Raw genomic sequence first — 19,198 nt, 5'->3', positions numbered from 1 at the left:
GAGGTTCTGCAAGGAACTGAGAAATCAACAGCAAGGTGGAGCACATGCTGTAGTTAAAGAAGAAGATGACCATTTGTTTGTCGTCTCTTGCTTCTCATCAAGCATTTTATGTGACAATTGGTTAGTTGATAGTGGTTGTACCAATCACAAGACTTATGATAAGAAGCTGTTTAAAGACCTTGACATGTCATTGAAGTCGAAAGTAAGGATAAGAATTGGAGAATACCTAGAAGTGAAGGGAAGAGGCACAGTAGCAATAGAGATTTGTACTAGAACTAAGTTGATTTCAGATGTTCTGTTTGTATATGAGATTGATCAAACCTTGTTGAGCATGGGGCAATTGGTAGAGAAGAGATTCAAGGTGATGTTCGAAGAGGGAATGTGTCTGATCCTTGACTCTAGTGGCAATAAATTGTTTAGGATCAAGATGCAGAAGAAGAGTTTCTCATTGAATCCATTTGAAGAGGAGCAAATGGCATCCAAGTGTCAGGAAGGAATGACATCAATGCAACAAACAATTATGAAATTGATGGCACAATGAATGAAAAGAGTTTTGAGCTTGAGATAAAATTGACAGATAATCGTATCGTGCAAAAACAACTGCAAATCAAGTGTTTTGAGAATGAGGAGTTGCATGCAAAGGTAACTCTCTTGGAATAGCAGTTGAAATCTCTCTCTAATAAACTATCATCTTTTGCACATGAAATATCTGAAGAACATGCTGAAAAGCCACGGAAAAAGAATCTATCTCAGGAGATTAAGAATAATGTGCAACTTTTAGAAAAGAATAGTAGGTTATGTTTCCAAAATCAAAACCTGACTGAAGAAGCTTCATATGCGAAAGAATTAACATCTGTAGATGTTGTTCAGTTTAAGAATTTAGTTGGTAAGGTGATCAAGCTTTCAGTGCAAAATACAAAATTGAAAAAGGAATTTTTAGTTGCGAGAATATTTGTTAATCAAATTATAAATGGTATTAATCGCAAGTATAGTGACAACACAAGACCTTGGAAGAAGGGAAAGCACTCTGGCCACTCTCATGACTTTTCTGAAGCAGCTTGTGATGATTTTGAATTGTGGAATTTTAATTTAGATGGCATTGCATGCTAGAAAACTATTAAAGGCAACTCTTGAAGCTACACTAGTCAAGAAGGAATCCATAGAAGTCGAATATTGAAGAAACTGGTTTATTGTAAATCAGAGATTAGGTGACGGATATTTTTACTAAATTTTTCATGTTAGTCGTTTTGAGTTTCTTAAGAATAAACTTGGTATCTGCAGCACTTAAGTTAGGAGGAGAATGTTAGTATCTCAAGGCTACAACTATTTTTTTTAAAAATAAGACTAAGTCCTAGGGAGATTTGTTAGCTTGTTAGTAGGAGTAGGAGTTGTTAGCTTGTTAGTAGGAGAAGTAATTTGAATTTTTGTTGAGGTTGTTACTTGAGACTTGTATATTAGGGCTGCATTGATAATGAAATATTAGATTATCCCTTCATTTCATCTTTTGTTCTATATTTCAATTAAGTCTTTGCTAAACCAACAGAATGATAGTGCGAGCTCTCGAAATATTATCCGATATACCACCATTTGGCTTCGACCACCATATGGAGTTTGGAAACAAAATTAGGGTGCATTGCTAGGAAATAATTGCTTAAAAAAATGACATAGGAAAGCAACTTCAACATTCACTCAACTCCACAAAATTCAGTTCCAATAAAGGACGTATACAATTATCAAATATCATCTGCTATTTTGCTATTGGTTGTTGCCAATAATTTTCCATTCTATGAGCCAAGAAGTTCTTGCTGGGGATCACCAAAAATCAAAAAAGAAATTGTTCTCAGCACATGGAACATCACAATTTTTCCAACCTTTAGCTTGCAATAATAATTTTGAAAAGGCAAAAATAAATACCCATATTTTAATAAATCAATAAATAACCATGATTCTGGGCAAATGCTGTTAGACAAAAGTTTGTATTTGTTGCAAGGCAGATTGATAGAAAAAGTCAACAGATTTTATTGAATTAGCAAAAATCCAATATTTCATCACCCTTTCATATCTTGCATTTTCAGCCAAATAAATCTTTTCTATTACCAAAAAGAACTCACTTTCCTTAAAACCTTGGCAAAATCCAACAAGACCTTGAACTCTTCAATGGCTTTCTCGACAGCACCAGTCCTCAACACCGGCGGGAAAAACAGCCACATAGCAGTAGCCACCACGAAACCGACTGTTAATGGTGTTGACACAGCCCAATGCAGCTGAGCCTTGCCGGAAAACACCCTTTTGACACCAAACTCTACAACCACACATGCCCCATGCAAAACGAAGTACCATGTTACCTCCCACGTGGGACTCACACGTGTGACGTAGTAGAACACGAGCTCATGCATTAGCCCAGAGACAGTGAAAGCCGCCAGCACTGCCGCAAGTGGAGCCCACATGGAACCTAACATTTTGTCAAAAAATGACCGAGCGGGTTTGTATATGGTGTGGCGTAGAAGATATGTTACCATGAGGTTCCATCTCCTACCCCAAAAATCTTGCAACGATGTTGAAAGATAAGGTTCATCGGACGGCGGTTCGAGCTCCAAACCCGATGTGGCATGTACTAGACCATTAAATATACCAAAAATTATGTCTATCAATAAATACACCATGCAACTGTATAGAAGCAATACAATCTTTGGGTGCAGAGTTTGTTTATAATCATGTGCACTCACCAATATGGCAAAAAGCAATACTTTGGTTGGGCAATTTAGAGGCAATTTGGGATGTTTTTTAGATGAATTTTGATGTATATCGGGGCTTTTGAGAAATGGGTATTTCTCATTTTCCTTGATTTTTATAGGGAGAGAAGCTATGAGGATAAAATGAATTAGGGAATTAGATGAGTGAGTTGAAAGTGGTCCTTTATCAAAGGCAAAAAGGAGGAGCTTGAAGTTACCTAACCAAGAGAATAGCAAAGCTATTAGGCCTATAGGGAAGACATATGAGAGGTATAGAGGGAGGGCAGTGAAAAGGATGAAGATTGGGAAAAGAGAAATGAGCCTAAACTTACCTTCGGGGATCTTTGAAGCTAAAAAATAGCAATAAAAAAGAGATGCTAGAATTGAGAACCATACCTTGACCAAGTTATTGATTTCCCCATCCATTTAGGCTTTGATTTTTTTGTGAACTCTTTGTTCATCTAACTTGTATTGTTGATTTATGAGTGGAAATGGATCTCAATCCTTGTTTGGACTACTTGAAAGGACTAAGTTTTCTAGGATTAAGAATTTTAGTCTACAACGGACCTTAAAATTCCTTTCGGTGGAGATATTGAGTTGTATTGATTTGAAAATTTCATAATCAAAAGCCTTTATAGGACAAAATTGAATACAAATTGAAATAATACATTGAATTGATACTTGTTTGTTCTCTCAATTAGACATTTTTATAGTGTGAATGAACATCTACCCTTCCACTCAAAGGGAAATAGAATAAAATAAATGAAAAAGAAGAGAAGTAGGTTCCTCTATCTTTCAAACGGAGATTTTTGAATTATTAAAATTGATTTTATAAGATAGCGGTTGTTTAGTAAATTCCAAAGAATAAAAGTTATAAGATAGGATCTAATAAAACACAACCCAATTTAAAAAATAAAAGTTGAACCCGCTCCTATATTTTTCAGAATTTACTAAACAACCCCTATTTTTCAATATTACAAATTTTATAAAACAGTCCCTAAAATTTCAATTTTCCAATCTCACTATTTACTCCCCAAAGTTCATTTTTTTATTATTTTATGATTTTAGTCCCTGAAAACAAAATCTATTTCTCCTAAAAATAGCCAAGAATTTCCAAATTTTTCTAAATCTATCCTTTTCTCTCAAGTTCCCAAATTTTAAAATATTTATAATTTAGTCCCTATTAACTCAAATCTTATCACATAATATTTCTTTTCTAAATTTTCAACTAAAAACAAAAAAATTTAAAAAAAAAGCCGGTTAACGAAAAAGCGACCAAACCAACCGACTTAATGTTGGTTTGATTTTTTTTTTTCAATTTTCTCAAAGATGGTCAGTCGGTTTAGTTTTGATAGATTTAGGTCAATTAAGTCAATTTTAAAAAAAGCCAACTGAATCGACCAACAAATCGATTGCCATTCTCTCTTCTTCTTTTTCTTTTTTGAACTCTTGCTTCTACATGGGTTAGATTACAAATTTGAAATCTTCGCTATTTTCAATGATCTTGACCCTCCTAATTAACAAACCCTTCTTCCTAATTCTCAGTATAGATATAAGGAATCATGGTTTGGGATTAGAGCTGTTCATAGGTAAGGCTACCTGCCTAGGTCCAAAAGACAACTCGAAATTTGGTAGGGTTTGGACAAAAATATTACATCTTAAAAATAGTCTCAGGCTAAAAAATTAGGTCCATTTAAAATATGGATTGAGTTCGTGTTTGAACATTCAAGGGTTGAGCCAAATGATCTATTTTATAAGTTTGTAATGTTATTTTTATATATTATGTGATTTATAACACAAAAATTAAATCTATAATAATATAAAATACTACTATAATGTAAACATTAAAAATTGTTAAGATGACTATATATAAAATTTTAATAAATAAAACATATATAAAATTATTAACTATTAAATTAAAATAATATAAATACATATTTTTTAACTTTTTAAAAATAATATGTGCAGTCTAAAACTTGCTTAGATTCATAACATTCTAATCACATCATAATCTTATATTCTTAAATAGTGTCAAGATGCCAATGTAACATCATTACGGCAACGTAATCTTAAATTTTAGACTAATTCATTCTTTATTTTTATTATTTTAATTATTTTAATATTTTTATCAAATAAAATTTAAGTTTATTTAAAACAAAAATATATTTTTTAACAATAAAACAATAAATGTTATACTTTAAAATTATAATTATCATAATTACACTAATAATTTATTTATTAGTGATGCAAATATTATAATTAGACTTATATATTAAAAACTTTAAACTATAATAGCTTAATAAGCCCTTATAGAATTTTTTTAATATTTAAATAAACCCTTTTTCTTTTTTATCGAAACCCTCATCTTTAGTGCTTATTCATAGAAGCCATTAATTATGATTGATTAGTTGCTTGACTTAGACAAGAACTTTTCACCTTTTGATTTTAATCAGATTTACTAATTGCTGGTCAATAAAATAGTTCTTAGGATTCTTATTAGTGTAAAATTAAAATTATTTTACATTTTTTATATTTTATACAATTAATATTTAAGCAATTCAATCGATGAATTTATTAATATAATTGTATTTATCATATAATCGAAAAAAATATTATATATCAATATTTATTGAACAAATGAAAGTTTTTTCATAAAATAATATTCATATACATGATCCATGTTTAATATGAAATTGGATTGTTAGATGATTAAAATATTAATGGTAGGAAGAGATAGAGAGAAGAAGAAGAATGAGTAGAGAAAGAAAAGAATTCTGTTGGATTTCATCGATAATTTCCTTCCCTCAATTTCCTCACTGTGTAATGAAATGGAAGATGGCAGTTAAAAGGGTTGTTACAAAAGGCGGTTATGAAAATTATTACAAAAATTTCCCTAAAACGCCCAGTTTCAGTAACACAACTCCCACTTCCCCTTGAACACTCATTTCAGTAAACACTCAACATCCCTCAAAACTCCCCATCTTATTAACTAACAGAACTAACAACACAATTTTCCATAACAGTTTGCCCCTCCTTCGAAGGATCCTTGTCTTCGAGGATCAAAAGAGGGGTTCTTCCTCTGAAGTTCTTATAAATTCTCCCAGGTGGCGTCAAGGCATTCGTCCATTCTGCGAGCACTTCAGTCACTGCCTTGTTCCCACGTTTCACCATTCGTTTGTCCAAGATACAAGTAGGTTCCTTAATCATAGCGCCATCCGTACCAACTATAGGAAGATCAGGTTGATGGATTGTATTCCCTGCATGTTTCTTGAGTTGAGAAACATGGAAGGTAGAGCGAACTCGTGACCCAGGTGGTAATGTCAGCCTATAAGTTACCTTTCCAACTCTGGCCTCAACAGGAAATGATCCAAAGAAGTTGGGGGCCAGCTTTGGATTTCTTTTTTTTTTTTCCCTAATTGTGTGATGCCTATATGGCTGCAGCTTCAAGTACATAAGATCACCAATTTCAAAGGTCCTGTCACTCCTCCTATCAGCCATGAGCTTCATTTTATCCTTGGCCCTTTGAAGATGGAATTTGAGCATTTGTGTTGTTGCCTCTCTATGTTATAGGCTCTTATCCACACTAGCCACTCAAGAAGCTCTAGCCAAGGAAGATGCAGGGGAGGGGATTGCCCATATAGAGCTTCATAAAGAGATGTCCCAATGGAAGAATGGTAAGAGGTGTTGTACCACCATTCAGGAAGGGCCAACCATTGTACCCAATCCCCTGGCCTTTCACTGGTTCTTACACCTCTAATACCCTTCCAAACACTTGTTCAAAACGTCTGTTTGTCCATCAGTTTCAGGATGGTAGGCAATAGAAAGCTTCAGCTTAGTGCCTAATCTTCTAACAATTCCTTTCAAAAAGTGCTAATAAATATCTCGTCTCTGTCAAAATTGATTGACTCAGGAACTTCATAAAGCTTATAGACCTAGTTAAGGTACTCCTGAGCTACTATCAAGGTTGTATAAGGATGGGACAAAGTAACAAAGTGATCATATTTGGTCAACCAATCAACTATCACCATGATAGGGTGCTTACCCTTGGAAATAGGAATGCCTTCCACAAAGTCTATGCTAACCTCAGCCCAGGCTTTATCAGGAATGACCAAAGGCTACAGTAAACTTGGTTTAGCAGCATAGTCACTCTACCACACATTTCCTTACCCACTTCTTAACATCATTTGTATACCTTTCTAATAAAGGAAGTTGGGCAAACGATTCCTAGTGGCTTGGACCCCAGAATGGCCTCCCAAAGCACTATTATGAAAGTAATCAATGAGCTCTTTCCTTAACTCTTCATTTGTCCCCACTGTAATTTTGCCCCTTCTTCTAAGAAATTTGCCATCCCAAGACTGTTTTGGATGCAAGGAAGTAGTGACTTGGATGTCAAAATAGATCTTCTTTAGCCTTGGATCTCGTTGCCACGATTCTTGGACCCTAGGTAGCAACTCAGACCCAATAGAGCTATCCATAGCCACTGTCCCTTTGGAAATTCAATGCCCCAAGTACTCAATTTCAAAAGCTACAAAACGATATTTACTCATCTTGGCATAGAGTTGATTCCTCCTTAGTACGAGCAACACTTCTTTCAGATGCAACAAGTGAGCATTCCAAGTATTAGTATAAATTAGAATGCCATAAAAAAAAAACAAGCACTGACCTCCTAAACAGTGGCTTAAAACTGCATTCATTAGAGCTTGGAAACTAGATGGTGCATTATTGAGGCCAAAAGACATCACTAGGAATTCAAGGTGGCAGTTATAAATGCATTCTTATGAATGTCAGACTCCCACATTCGAATTTGATGAAAGCCTGAGCTCAGGTCCATATTAGAAAAGAATGTTTCCTTCCCAAATTCATCCAACAACTCTTCAATGACAGGAATGGGAAATTTATCATTAACAACACTGTGTAAGTGGATTCCTCCTTATTAAAAATCACTTTTAAAAATAATTAAAATAGAAAATAATTGGAAAAATAAAATAAAATTAAATTTAACAAACCATAGTGTTAAATTTTATATAAAATTATAGTATTTAAAAATAACACAAATTTAAATTTTTTTTCATGTTATTTGTCAACTTTAATTCCATGTCATAAAATAATGTTAAGTGATCAAAGTTAAGTACTTCTATGAATATGCATTAAACATGGGGACTTATTTAAGTACAAAAATACTATAAAGGCTTATCTGAATAAACTACTTAAACTGCTTTCCTAACATATAAACCTTATAGTTATGATATATAAATTAATTATGATAATTTATCATAGTTTTAAAGAAACTAAGACTAAAATATATTAAAGGAATTAAACTTATTAAAAATATATTCTAGAACAAAGGTATTTAATTAGTAAAATGTATATCAAGATAATTTTAGAGTTAATTTATCAAATATTTAAATTTTATATTTTACTAAATAAATCAAACAAGATAATATAGTATACCGGAAATTCCATCTAGTAATCTACTTACGAAACACATTTTTTACATTTATTGAACCAAACATCCTCTTACAATTTCACTTTGCATGGGTATCACCAAGGGACCTCTTATTAGCGAAAAGGTTTAAGATTGATGGGAAAATGGATCAAGTTTAGAGCTAGGGTAAGGTTTTATTTGAATGGATGTTTTTTAAGGTTAAATTATTATAGAAGTATTTGTGTTATATTTAAATTGCATTTTAAATTTTTATTATAAAAATAAGTAAATTAATCTCTTATCAATAAGAATAAAACGGTTTCTCTATTAAAATTTCTGTCCATAAATAAAATTTTAATATATTTTTAGATTAAATGACATGAGGAATTAAGTTGATTAAGATTAAAAAATATTTTATGGAATTATATTAAACCCTTTCACCCTACACATTTATCTTCCTCTTTTAACATTTCCTCTAAATCCAGAAAACTCCTTTATCAAGCTGAAAAACACCTCACCAGTGTAAAGAAGTAAGTCTTTGTCCCTGGATTTTTTCTTTGATTCCACAATTTTTGGAATTGCATAAACAAAGATTGGTAATGCATTAGCAAAGAGTAGAAGTTGGTATCGTCTATACTCCTTCAATGAATCACTCCATATGCACATATGGTAGGAGGATTTTTAAGAGACCCTAATGTGATATTTTTTTTTTTTTTTTGAATGTTCTGCTTTGAGAGGTTTGAAGTCGGTATCTGGTCTTCAAAAATAGGAAAAATGTGAAGACTTACTGATTTTCTGACAGGCGATATGAAACGCAAATTGTTGTTTTGTTGGGTAATTATGGCCTATATCATTTTACATTATGTTAGACTTTGATACCATTGCCTCGTCGTTATCCATAGCTTGAGAAATATTGGAGCTAACATCCGGTGATTCTCACCCTCAAAAATAAATTTTGATAAAATAATATTTAGGGTAAACTATATTAATACCAACTCAATAATGGATTTTTTCTATTACCCTACTATGAAAAGTTAGAAAATAATTACTCAATTATTAGTATTTTTTTTTTGTCACCTAACTATAAAAAGTTACAAAATGGTCACTCAACTACTCAATTGTCTTTTTTATTCACCCAACTATCTTAGATTTTTAAATATTTTTATTTTTACGTTAGCCGCTAGTGACAAAAAAAGGACAAAGTTGAAAAGTTTGATGACCAATTTATAACTTTTATAATTGAGTGACAAAAAAATTCATAATTAAGTGATTATTTTATAACTTTTCATAATTAGGTGACTAAAAAATGAATATAGTTGAGTGACTTGTAGTTTAAACTAATATTTAAGAGAAAATTTTCATATTGTTACTTTAGTCTTTTATATTGGAAAACAATATATATATATATATATATATAAAATAGGAAATATTTTTGAAGTACAAAACAAATTCAAAAATACTTATTTAAATTAATTTTACTCATACATTATATTCTTGAGTTAACCAAATGCTTTTGAATACGCGTCAAACTCATTTCAATTCATTTTAAACATTTTAGTATGGTAGAATTGATCCCACATAAGACATCGATCACTTGAAGTTAATAACCAAAATTTTTAAGAGAATTGATCCCTCACACTAATAGTTATGTTTTTTTTTTCAAACAAAGGGATCAATCCCCTTACGTACAAAACTGTAAAATTCCATGCATTTAATGCTCCAAATGGCTATTTATTACCTCCAACAATTAGAAATCTTCAAACTAAAGGAGTTTATACCATTTCAATTGATATATTATTTTTCTATTAGTATTGGCATGTATTAATATCGGTTTGTTTCGATGTACTATTTTAGATTAATTGTTATTTTTAAAAATATTTAGTATATGTATATAAAAATATTTATAAATATCAAATAATGAAATTAAATAAATCTCAAATATAAAATATTATTCAATGAACTTTACAAATACCATCAATAGTTAAACAAATTTAAAATAAACTAACAAAAATTTATTCTAAAAATTAAACAACACAATTATTACTCTCTTTTTTAATTTTTTACTACATTCTATTAGACAATTGTCACATCTTAAATCAACTTGTGGAGTTTAAATCAACTTGTGGAGTTTATCTAAAACCTCCACAAGCCGTAGGGATAAATTTACTTCAAGTTAACACAATATTTCCTTAATTGAAAAGAAAATATGTATTCTCAACTAGATTTATTAAATAAAAATTGATATGTTTAGTAAATAATTATATTTAATAAACAGAAATTTGATATGTTTAGTAAATAATTTTATTTGATTAAAAATCTCAATTCATTTATAAGAATTAACTGTCACTTAAATTGGAAGTCAATATATTTAAAAATAATTTTGTTTAATTAAAAGAGTGAATATACATTTGGTACCTAAACTTGGCTTTAAAGCTTAGATTAAGATTCAATTTTATACGTAAAGTATGGTTAAACTTACAATAAATGATTATAAGTTCAAGTACTAATTTGCATCAAAATGCCTAGTTAAAATACCTAATTGGATAAAAAAATTAAGTACCAAACTAAATCTCGAAGCCAAATTCCAAGTACCAAATTGGACCAAAAAGAAAACCTTAAATACTAACTTGAACCTTAAAACCAAGTTCACGTGTCAAAATGCATATTTTCTCAACTAAAATTAATTCTTTTATCTATTCAAGAAAAATTATTCTTTTATAAATTGTATGATTTAACATTATTATGAGTTTAATTAGTAGAAATAAAATATCCAATTTACCCTAGTTTTAACTATTTTTTAATTAACAACCTAATATAAAATATTAAAAATATTAATAATAAATATCCATGTAAGTTAGGAAAATTATTTGAGATTTCCAGTAGAGTTTTTAACAGATGTATTATACAACACCTTCTTGTGAAGTCTTAAAAAACTCTACTTACAGTGTATCAAAAAGGTACCCTATTTAATCTAAATGATTAAGCAAAATTTCTAGTCTAAACATGCACAAAACATAACCCTACTAATTAAGAAACAGGAGCAAAATATTTAAAAGGTAAGTTTCAATGTTATGCAGCAGAACCCATATAACAGAATCAGTTAAAAGGGTTCGAACAACCAAATTTCTAAAGATCAGGTCCTCGAGTTGATGGATGACGAGCAACTAACTATTCATTGAGTCAACCAGCCGAGTTGTGATGTGAATAAGGGTGGTATGGACCAGGAGAGAAACCCAGAGTATATGGAGGTCGTGGTGCTCGAGGATCAATCATAAATGGTGGTCTAGGATCATAAAAAGCATTTCTATTCCCCATCAGTGGTGGCTCAGGCCCTGCACCACCCATCCTTGTGTAGTTCAACTCATCTAGACGAGGAGCATATCGCTGCATTGCAGACATATTCATCCTGTATGAAGGATTCACTGTAGCACTGTTGTGTTGTCCATAAGACGGAGTCGTTGGACCATATAAAGAGTTCAACCCAGCCAGATCATTTCTCCGAGGAAATAGACCAGGTTCTTGCCCATAGAGGTGAACTTGTGACCGTAAATTGAACTCCCTGTTCATTTCATCGGGGTAAGGTCTGTAACCATGACTGTGGGTACCAGCTGAATAAGGGTCGTAATTCATAAGGTACCTTCTTCCCATATCATCACCAACGCTGGTCCTGGTGTCACCATATGAAGTTTGAAGTGGAGTCTGTGAACTATGCATATTGCGTATCCGATGTTGGTTAGGCGATCTGGAGGCACATTCCACTGAGGATCTAATACTACCCATCACATTGGATGGAGAAGAGTGCGGAATTCCACTGTATGTCTCACTTCTAGGAGTCCTTCCACTCTTCTTATTAGTTTTCCTTCCAAGATTTTCTTCAGAGTGCAATTTGGAAGAGGCACCTTCCACTGAGGATCTACTACTACCCATCACGTTGTACGGAGAAGAGTGGGGAATTCCACCGTGTGTCTCACTTCTAGGAGTCCTTCCTCCACTCATTTTATCAGTTTTCCTTCCAAGATTTTCTTCACTGTGCAATTTGGGGGAGGCACCTTTCACTGAGGATCTACTACTACCCATCACATTGGACGGAGAAGAGTGAGGAATTCCACTATGCATCTCACTTCTAGGAGTCCTTCCTCCACCCTTTATATCAGTTTTCCTTACAAGATTTTCTTCACTGTGCAATTTGGAGGAGGCACCTTCCACCGAGGATCTACTACTACCCATCACATTGAATGGAGAAGAGTGAGGAATTCCATCATGTGTCTCGCTTCTAGGAGTCTGTCCTCCACGCTTTTTATCAGTTTTCCTTCCATCATTTTCTTCACTGTGCTTTCTCTTCTTATTACTCGAGGTTTCTTTGGATTGGTTCTTCTCGTCATTTTGCTGAGGAGGAGAGCACTCTTTTGGGGTCACCTCCACAGATTTCTCTTTTTTACATTCCTCAATTTCATGATTTTGCATATGATCTTTCAACTCAGCAGCATCATCACGAAGACCATCATCCTCCAATGGCAGTTCAAAATCAGATATGCGTGTTTCATCAATATTCATTTCCTGATTTGAACTCGCTGGTTCCCTAGGTACATGACCATGCTTTTCAGCTATGCTCTTGTTCTTTGCTGAAAAATCAGAACGACTCCAAAGATAAAGAGGTGGAGCCATGACATTCCACTGATCCATTTGTTTGTCATTTGCATCAATAGAACCAGGCAGGTAAAATGACTGGAACACGAGATACCAAAGTTACCCACAATACCATAAGACTGTAATAAGAACATCACAAACATTCATCTACAAGGAAACTGTACAAAACTTATTAGTTACCTTTCCAGATAACAAGTTATTATCCTCCCAAACTAGTTCATACGGATATTTCAAAAATTTCTTTTTGTCCAACCTGGTGAAAGCCAAGAAATGCGAGTGTCTGAGTGAGTGTGTCAAAAAGCCAAGAAACGTGAGTGTTTGAGAGAGGAAAATGCTACCTTTCTGTTTCAGGTGGAACAATAAGGATCAAAAGTTTTGGGTTAAAGTCAAGGGCCTTATCAATGAACTTGTTTGCCAAAGCAGCTTTAACTCCAAAAGGAGGATTTAGCCCCATTATCTACTCAAATAGTGAACAAAAATTTTGTCAATTACGACAACAGCAATAGCTGAATGTGTTAATACTTACAATATAAAAAAAATTCCTTACCAGTTGTGACCCTGTTGGCAACTCCTTTTGTTGCACACTCATCCAATCCCTCCTCTCAAAATTAAAATCATTCTGACAAAGGATATCAGTAACCAAAACATAAGGAAAATATATGTAAAAACAAGATTAATGAATCATCTACAAATGTATGCAAACAGTCAGGTTCCCCTTCTAATCACATGCAGCAAGAACAACGATACCATTGTCAAACTGTGATGCACCTGATACCAAGCTTGACTTCTTGGGCAGCCATAATGTACATCCATAATGCATAAACTGATTTATTAGAAATAAATCCAGGAAACTAAAGCATACCTTTGCTTGGAAAATATCATAGTTTTTGAATGAGCACTTCTTCCCGGTCTCTTCAAGCTTTCTTTTCATTATTAAACTAAAATCATTAGCACCACAACAAAAGTCGACAATCTGTCCATGGAAATTATCAACAATAAGATAACTCGGTCAAGTTCCATGCTTCAATCTAATCTTCTGTTATAGAGCTGTACTTATACAAAGGAGGAAAGAACAAATGGCATCTTTGTTGTTTTTCCATCTCCTAACAAGAATATCAACACGGCCGGCCATGAAAGGTGTCAGTATTAGAAAATTACTGTACATAGTTTCTAGGAGTTCTATTATTATGTATATCCAAGCATAAGGAGAACTTAAAAACCAAAATATTTCTGTCCCTTTCCTTTCATGATCTTTTTCACTAAAATATGCGCAGGAAACATTTCATTATGAAGCAAATATCAAAGTGTAATTACATTGACTTGAATTCCAAAATATAAAAGCAAAAGAAGAAAACATAAGAGGGGAGAGAGGTAAAAAAGAAAAAAGAGGGAGAGAGAAGAAGAGGGAGGCACAGAAACGCTTACTGTATCACCATCTTGCACATACCAATGAACTCTATCAACAATCTGCACATTTAACACCAGGCATTAATGTTTTAATTTAAAGCGTCTAGGAACTTGTAATAATAAGAGAACATATATCAACAATTGCATTAGTATTCTTTAGAAGGAAAAAAACAATAGAATTAGCAGATGTAGAACTATAGGATATAAAAACAACGGAACTTACCTCTTCAAGTTTATCCACTTTAGTAAAATGACGACCAAAAGAAGAGTAGCGCATGCCATATAGAAAAGGTGCAAGATATACCCTGAGTTTGTTCTGGAAATAATAAATTTTAAAAAATTCAAGTGCAAGAAAAAGAGAGAATGAGAAAAAGAATTAAATGGCACCTTGTAAAAACATGTACGTGTAACAAACTTGCAGAGCATATGATATGTCCAGGGGAAATTTGAAGTACGAAACAGGCCACTTATAGAAATTTCATATCAACTTGTTTTAAGAAATAGGACAAAGCATTGTTTTTGCAATGACACAAAAATAAAATCAAAGCATTGTTTTTGCAATGAAACAAAAATAAAATCATACTCCCTTGAAAACGAAATCATAGATAATGACAAGACTCTTTATTAAAGTAACTGGGAGGGGATAATTACAAATGATTAAGGGTAATAACCTGCCACTTAAATATCTGGTTTAAAACCTCTGGCTCACAAACAGCTTGAGCATCTTCAATACTACAGCCATCCTCTAGTTTTGCTAAAGCCATCCGAACAGCCTGCAAACAGTTGAATAAAGACTCAAAAGAAAAATAATAACACAAACAGACAGCAAAATCATACCTTTGCTTAAAGCTATAACGCAAACTTTATCCACAATTATGAAATACCTCAACTAAACCCTCTATCTTTCCAAGAGTAATTGTTCTGTCTATGACACTTCTTGAAGAATATCCATGTGTAGATAGGACTTTTGGTTTCGTTATTATATCTTCTAAAGTTACTGATGATTCAGCCTCCTTCATTAAATTGAGTAATCTACAATGTAAAGAAGTCCAACAAATCACATTTGATGCATAATCTAAAACATCAACTCAGATCAGTTTGCCCCTAAGTGATTAAGGGTTAGGAAACAAGAAAATACAACTAAGGCAGAAATAAAGAAAGTCCACCTTCTCTCAGAATCAGCATCTAATGAAGGCATGTCCGAGCTTTTACTTGTTGCAGTAGAGTTGACCACGGCAGCCTTACTAAGACCACCTTTAAGATTATCCTGTCTCCCAGGCTTAATCTGCTGCTCACTCTCCTGATTCATGAGGGCAAATAATCTTCCCCCCAAGGAGGCCTTGTTTCCATCAGCTGCAGAGGATTTGCCTGCATCCATAGGCAGAGACTTTGAATTCTGCCTCAAAGGCTTTTTGGATGGACCAGTGGCTTTGACTTTCTTTAGGGAATTGGTCCTAGGAGTAACTTTTTCACTCTTTTTGCTAGTTTGATCAGCTTTAACAACAGAAGAAGATTGCTTTGCTGCTTTCATGGCAGTTCTCTCCTGTGAAGTGCCTTCTAATGCAAGAGTTTTCTTCTTTGAGCCAACCTTTTCATGACTTGTGAGCACATCTGGTGCCTTTCTTTTCTTGCTTTCATCAAAGGGGAATTTTATATGACCCCTTATGGGAGTTCCAAGGTCTTCGTCAATCTCATGTTTCCTATCCGAACCAACAATATGAACAATTTAAAAAACAATTAAAGCAAATAAAAGTATGATAGTAACACATTTAAAACACTTACAAGCAATATATCAGTACACGATTGACAAGTAGACCATCCCAAGCCCTTGTTATAATACCCTCCTCTTCTATATCATCAAATGCGATCTCTCTGATAGTTGCAAAAGGAAACCAAGTAGTATGTTAAGAATGGGACATTTGAATGATTGCGGTTAATATATAAATGATAAATCTCATTGTACCTTGGTAAACATTTCCTGTGGTATGATGTGGGGCAACGTCTACACAAAGCAAACTGCAGCTCCTCGACTTTCTTGTTTTCTCCTTGTTGACAAGCACAGCATTTATGAGTGGGGCATGTAAAAAATTCCCCTGAAGAAATTCTTTTCGCATGTTCTTCAGCAGCAACTTTATCCCCCTTATGGAGCAATTTTGCCACACAATGTGGATGATAAAAGTGACCACAGGTTGCATTACTGCAGCGAAAGACCTGGCAAAAGGAAATGAAACTTTTGGAGCCATTCAGCAGGAAGTTACAATAAAACTAGGAAGAAATCAAAATCTATTGAGGATAACTAAAAAACCAACATTAGTCATAAAAGAAAATGTATCTTTAAGAAAAATCAAAAACAAATAAATTTTACCTAAACAGTCAGATAAAATGCCATTAAAGCAAATAAACTAATCAGAAAACAAACAGAACAATGCGATAACAATATAAAGCTTCTAACAATATTCACTGATTAGAATTGATTTCACTATGACTCAATTATTCAAATATTTTGCTGCAAATATAATCAATGACATTGGTAGGTATTATACCTCAGCACCAGAGGACTTATCAGAAGAACCTAATTTCCCACAAGCAAAGCACTGATGTTGATTATATTCACAATTCTTGCATAAGAGTGTTTCCAACGCCTGCCATTTAGTAGGGACTTGTAATTAGAAACAAGACAGAAACAAGCTAAAAGCCAGTATATAAAATATGGGTCACTAACTTACTTTAACTTGGTTCGGAGTAAAGCCAAGAGATTCACAAGCAGATTCACGAGCAGAATCGTCATCTTCAGTAGCATGAAATGATCTCATGCACCTTCCATCACAACATATAAGACTACCCCCATTGTCGCAAAAAGCACAAACTGAATCATACAAGTCATCTTCATCATCATCATTATCATCATCATCATTATTGGAATCATCTAGCTCAGGGCCATCAACTGCATCATCAACTATAAATCCAGAAATTGATGTGGCTCGAGCATTCTGATTAATCAATAAGAACACTTGCTTAAAATAATGTACATTTTTGAGAAAATAAGAATTTTCTTTAAAAAAAAAGTGAATAATCAGATTTGAAGAAATAGACCAAGAAACATCGAAGGGTAATATCTAACCTCATTAGCAAGTTTCCGTTTTTTGGGCTTCTCCTCCAAAAATGAGTGCAAAAACTGCTCAAAACATAAACATCCCACTGACTTCAAGTGTACAAAGAACCAGAAAGATAGAAACATGATCATAAATTGCTGCAATCCTTTAGATGAGCCTTGTTTTACAACCAAAAACTCATTGCGGACTAAGACATGCTAAACCCAACTCAACATTATCCAACAAAAAATAAAAATTAAAATGCACCAAAATGAGTTTACCAAATTACACACAAACCTTGGATTTTGCTAATGAATCATCACTTTTAACAGCCTCAGCAATCAAATCCATGTGATCCACCAAGTCATTTTGCGAAGGCTTTACCTCATACAAGCTGCAAATAACATAAGGAATAAGTAAAAAAGAGCACCCAACAATTTCATACTTGAAAATAGGAAAAATACACCCATAAGAGTGATAAACTACCTAAAAATTTTTGCTAACTGGTCCCACAACGATTTCCCTGATAAATCAGGATTCCAACTAATAAGATGCAAGCAATGGACCGATATTAAAACACTCCTAATCACAGGCTCAAAGCTCTTCCTTGGCTTCTGTAGCTTAAGCCACCCAATGTCTTTACTTAAAACGGAAATATCCGGCTTCCCAACATTAGACAGATCAAATTTCCAGGTAGTGACATGCTTGCAAATTGTTAGGAGCCCATCATCAGCTATTCCTCTCAAAAATATCTTCTTTTTAGATCCACAACTAAGGCATTCTTTCCCCCCAAATTGTAGTGGCAACTGAGAAAAGCAAACAGCCTCATCTTTTTCATCATTGAAATAATAGTTTGAGACGGAATGGATTAAAGCCTCTTCTTCTTCATCATCAGAAAACGCCATTACCTCTCTGATAGTATTGAAAACAATGAAAGAAATAACTAACTAGATTTTACTAAAAACAATGCAATTAACAATATAAGAAATTGCAACAACATTAACAAAACCACTTCCCTTTTTCATCATTAGAAAACGCGAGTACCACTACGATCATATTAAACAACGACGACGAAAATAATTAACTAAAGTTTATTAAGAATAATGCAATTAACACTAAAAGAAACTGAAACAATAATAGAAAATTTAATGCAATAGACTGATCAATTCAGGGTTTGAAATAGCTGTTGAGTAACGGTTATGCCCCGTCCACCACCGGTAAAAACCTCAATAGCGGTCCGCTATTTCTGCTAAACCAATAGCTTTACAAAAAGTCCGATGAGACAGGGTAACAAGCAGTACGATAGAAAACAGAAAATCAAATATAGCGGTGATGCAGAGGAAGAGAGCAGATAACACAAAATCTCTCTCATGAGTCAAGTAGAAATCAATGTTCGAGTTAATTTAGGGTTTTAAAAAAATCAATCTTCCATTGAAGTTTAGGGTTTCAAAAATTACCTTATTTAATTTCTCTGGTCCGTCGGAAAATTGAAAGACGAGAGGGCTGAGAAGGAGAGGGATAAAAAGTAATGACTGTTTTTATTTGAGAAGATAAAAGCTGTTTTATATATGTAAACTGTTTGTATATAGCACCGGTTAAAATATCACATGTATTTTTCAAAAATTAAGAATTTTAATTTTTATTTTTATTTTTATATTTTTAATTTTAAAATTTAAGTCTAATTAGTAATACTATTAATTTTTATTAAATTTAAGTTAATTATATTTTTTAATTAAGTAAGTAATTTTTATTATGCTAAAATCACAATAATAAATAAAAATAAATTAATAATGTTAACTATTCAAACTGAATTTTAAATTTTTAAAAAGTAAAAAACTAAATCATATAGAGGACAAATTCCTCTCTTTTTTAATATAGAAAGTATAGGTATATTT

The 19,198-nt window shown here is 33.0% G+C and overlaps 2 protein-coding genes across 2 annotated transcripts; both read right to left on the bottom strand.

Annotated features, from left to right (window-relative positions):
- Positions 1 to 1,995: 1,995 nt before the first annotated feature.
- Positions 1,996 to 3,530, bottom strand: LOC108482402 (probable long-chain-alcohol O-fatty-acyltransferase 3). Its single transcript, XM_017785528.2, has one exon. It carries the CDS (start codon positions 3,156 to 3,158, stop codon positions 2,094 to 2,096), a length of 1,065 nt encoding a protein of 354 aa, XP_017641017.1. The 5' UTR covers positions 3,159 to 3,530; the 3' UTR covers positions 1,996 to 2,093.
- A 7,481-nt stretch (positions 3,531 to 11,011) lies between these two features.
- LOC108483283 (protein ENHANCED DOWNY MILDEW 2) lies at positions 11,012 to 18,888 on the bottom strand. Its single transcript, XM_017786585.2, has 18 exons — positions 18,761 to 18,888; positions 17,790 to 18,215; positions 17,601 to 17,697; positions 17,333 to 17,386; positions 16,938 to 17,201; positions 16,755 to 16,853; positions 16,175 to 16,422; positions 15,994 to 16,083; positions 15,378 to 15,911; positions 15,096 to 15,243; positions 14,883 to 14,984; positions 14,435 to 14,527; positions 14,230 to 14,271; positions 13,667 to 13,777; positions 13,352 to 13,423; positions 13,143 to 13,261; positions 12,985 to 13,057; positions 11,012 to 12,882 (listed from the first exon to the last, which is right to left on the bottom strand). The coding sequence occupies exons 2-18, from the start codon at positions 18,206 to 18,208 to the stop codon at positions 11,338 to 11,340; spliced, it is 4,110 nt and encodes a 1,369-aa protein (XP_017642074.1). The 5' UTR covers positions 18,209 to 18,215; positions 18,761 to 18,888; the 3' UTR covers positions 11,012 to 11,337.
- Between the last annotated feature and the right edge of the window lie 310 nt (positions 18,889 to 19,198).

The sequence above is a fragment of the Gossypium arboreum genome, chromosome 1 (assembly GCF_025698485.1).
Source record: "Gossypium arboreum isolate Shixiya-1 chromosome 1, ASM2569848v2, whole genome shotgun sequence".
NCBI lineage: Eukaryota > Viridiplantae > Streptophyta > Magnoliopsida > Malvales > Malvaceae > Gossypium > Gossypium arboreum.
The sequence above is the reverse complement of the archived record's forward strand: the minus strand, read 5'-3'. Positions and strand labels throughout refer to the sequence as shown.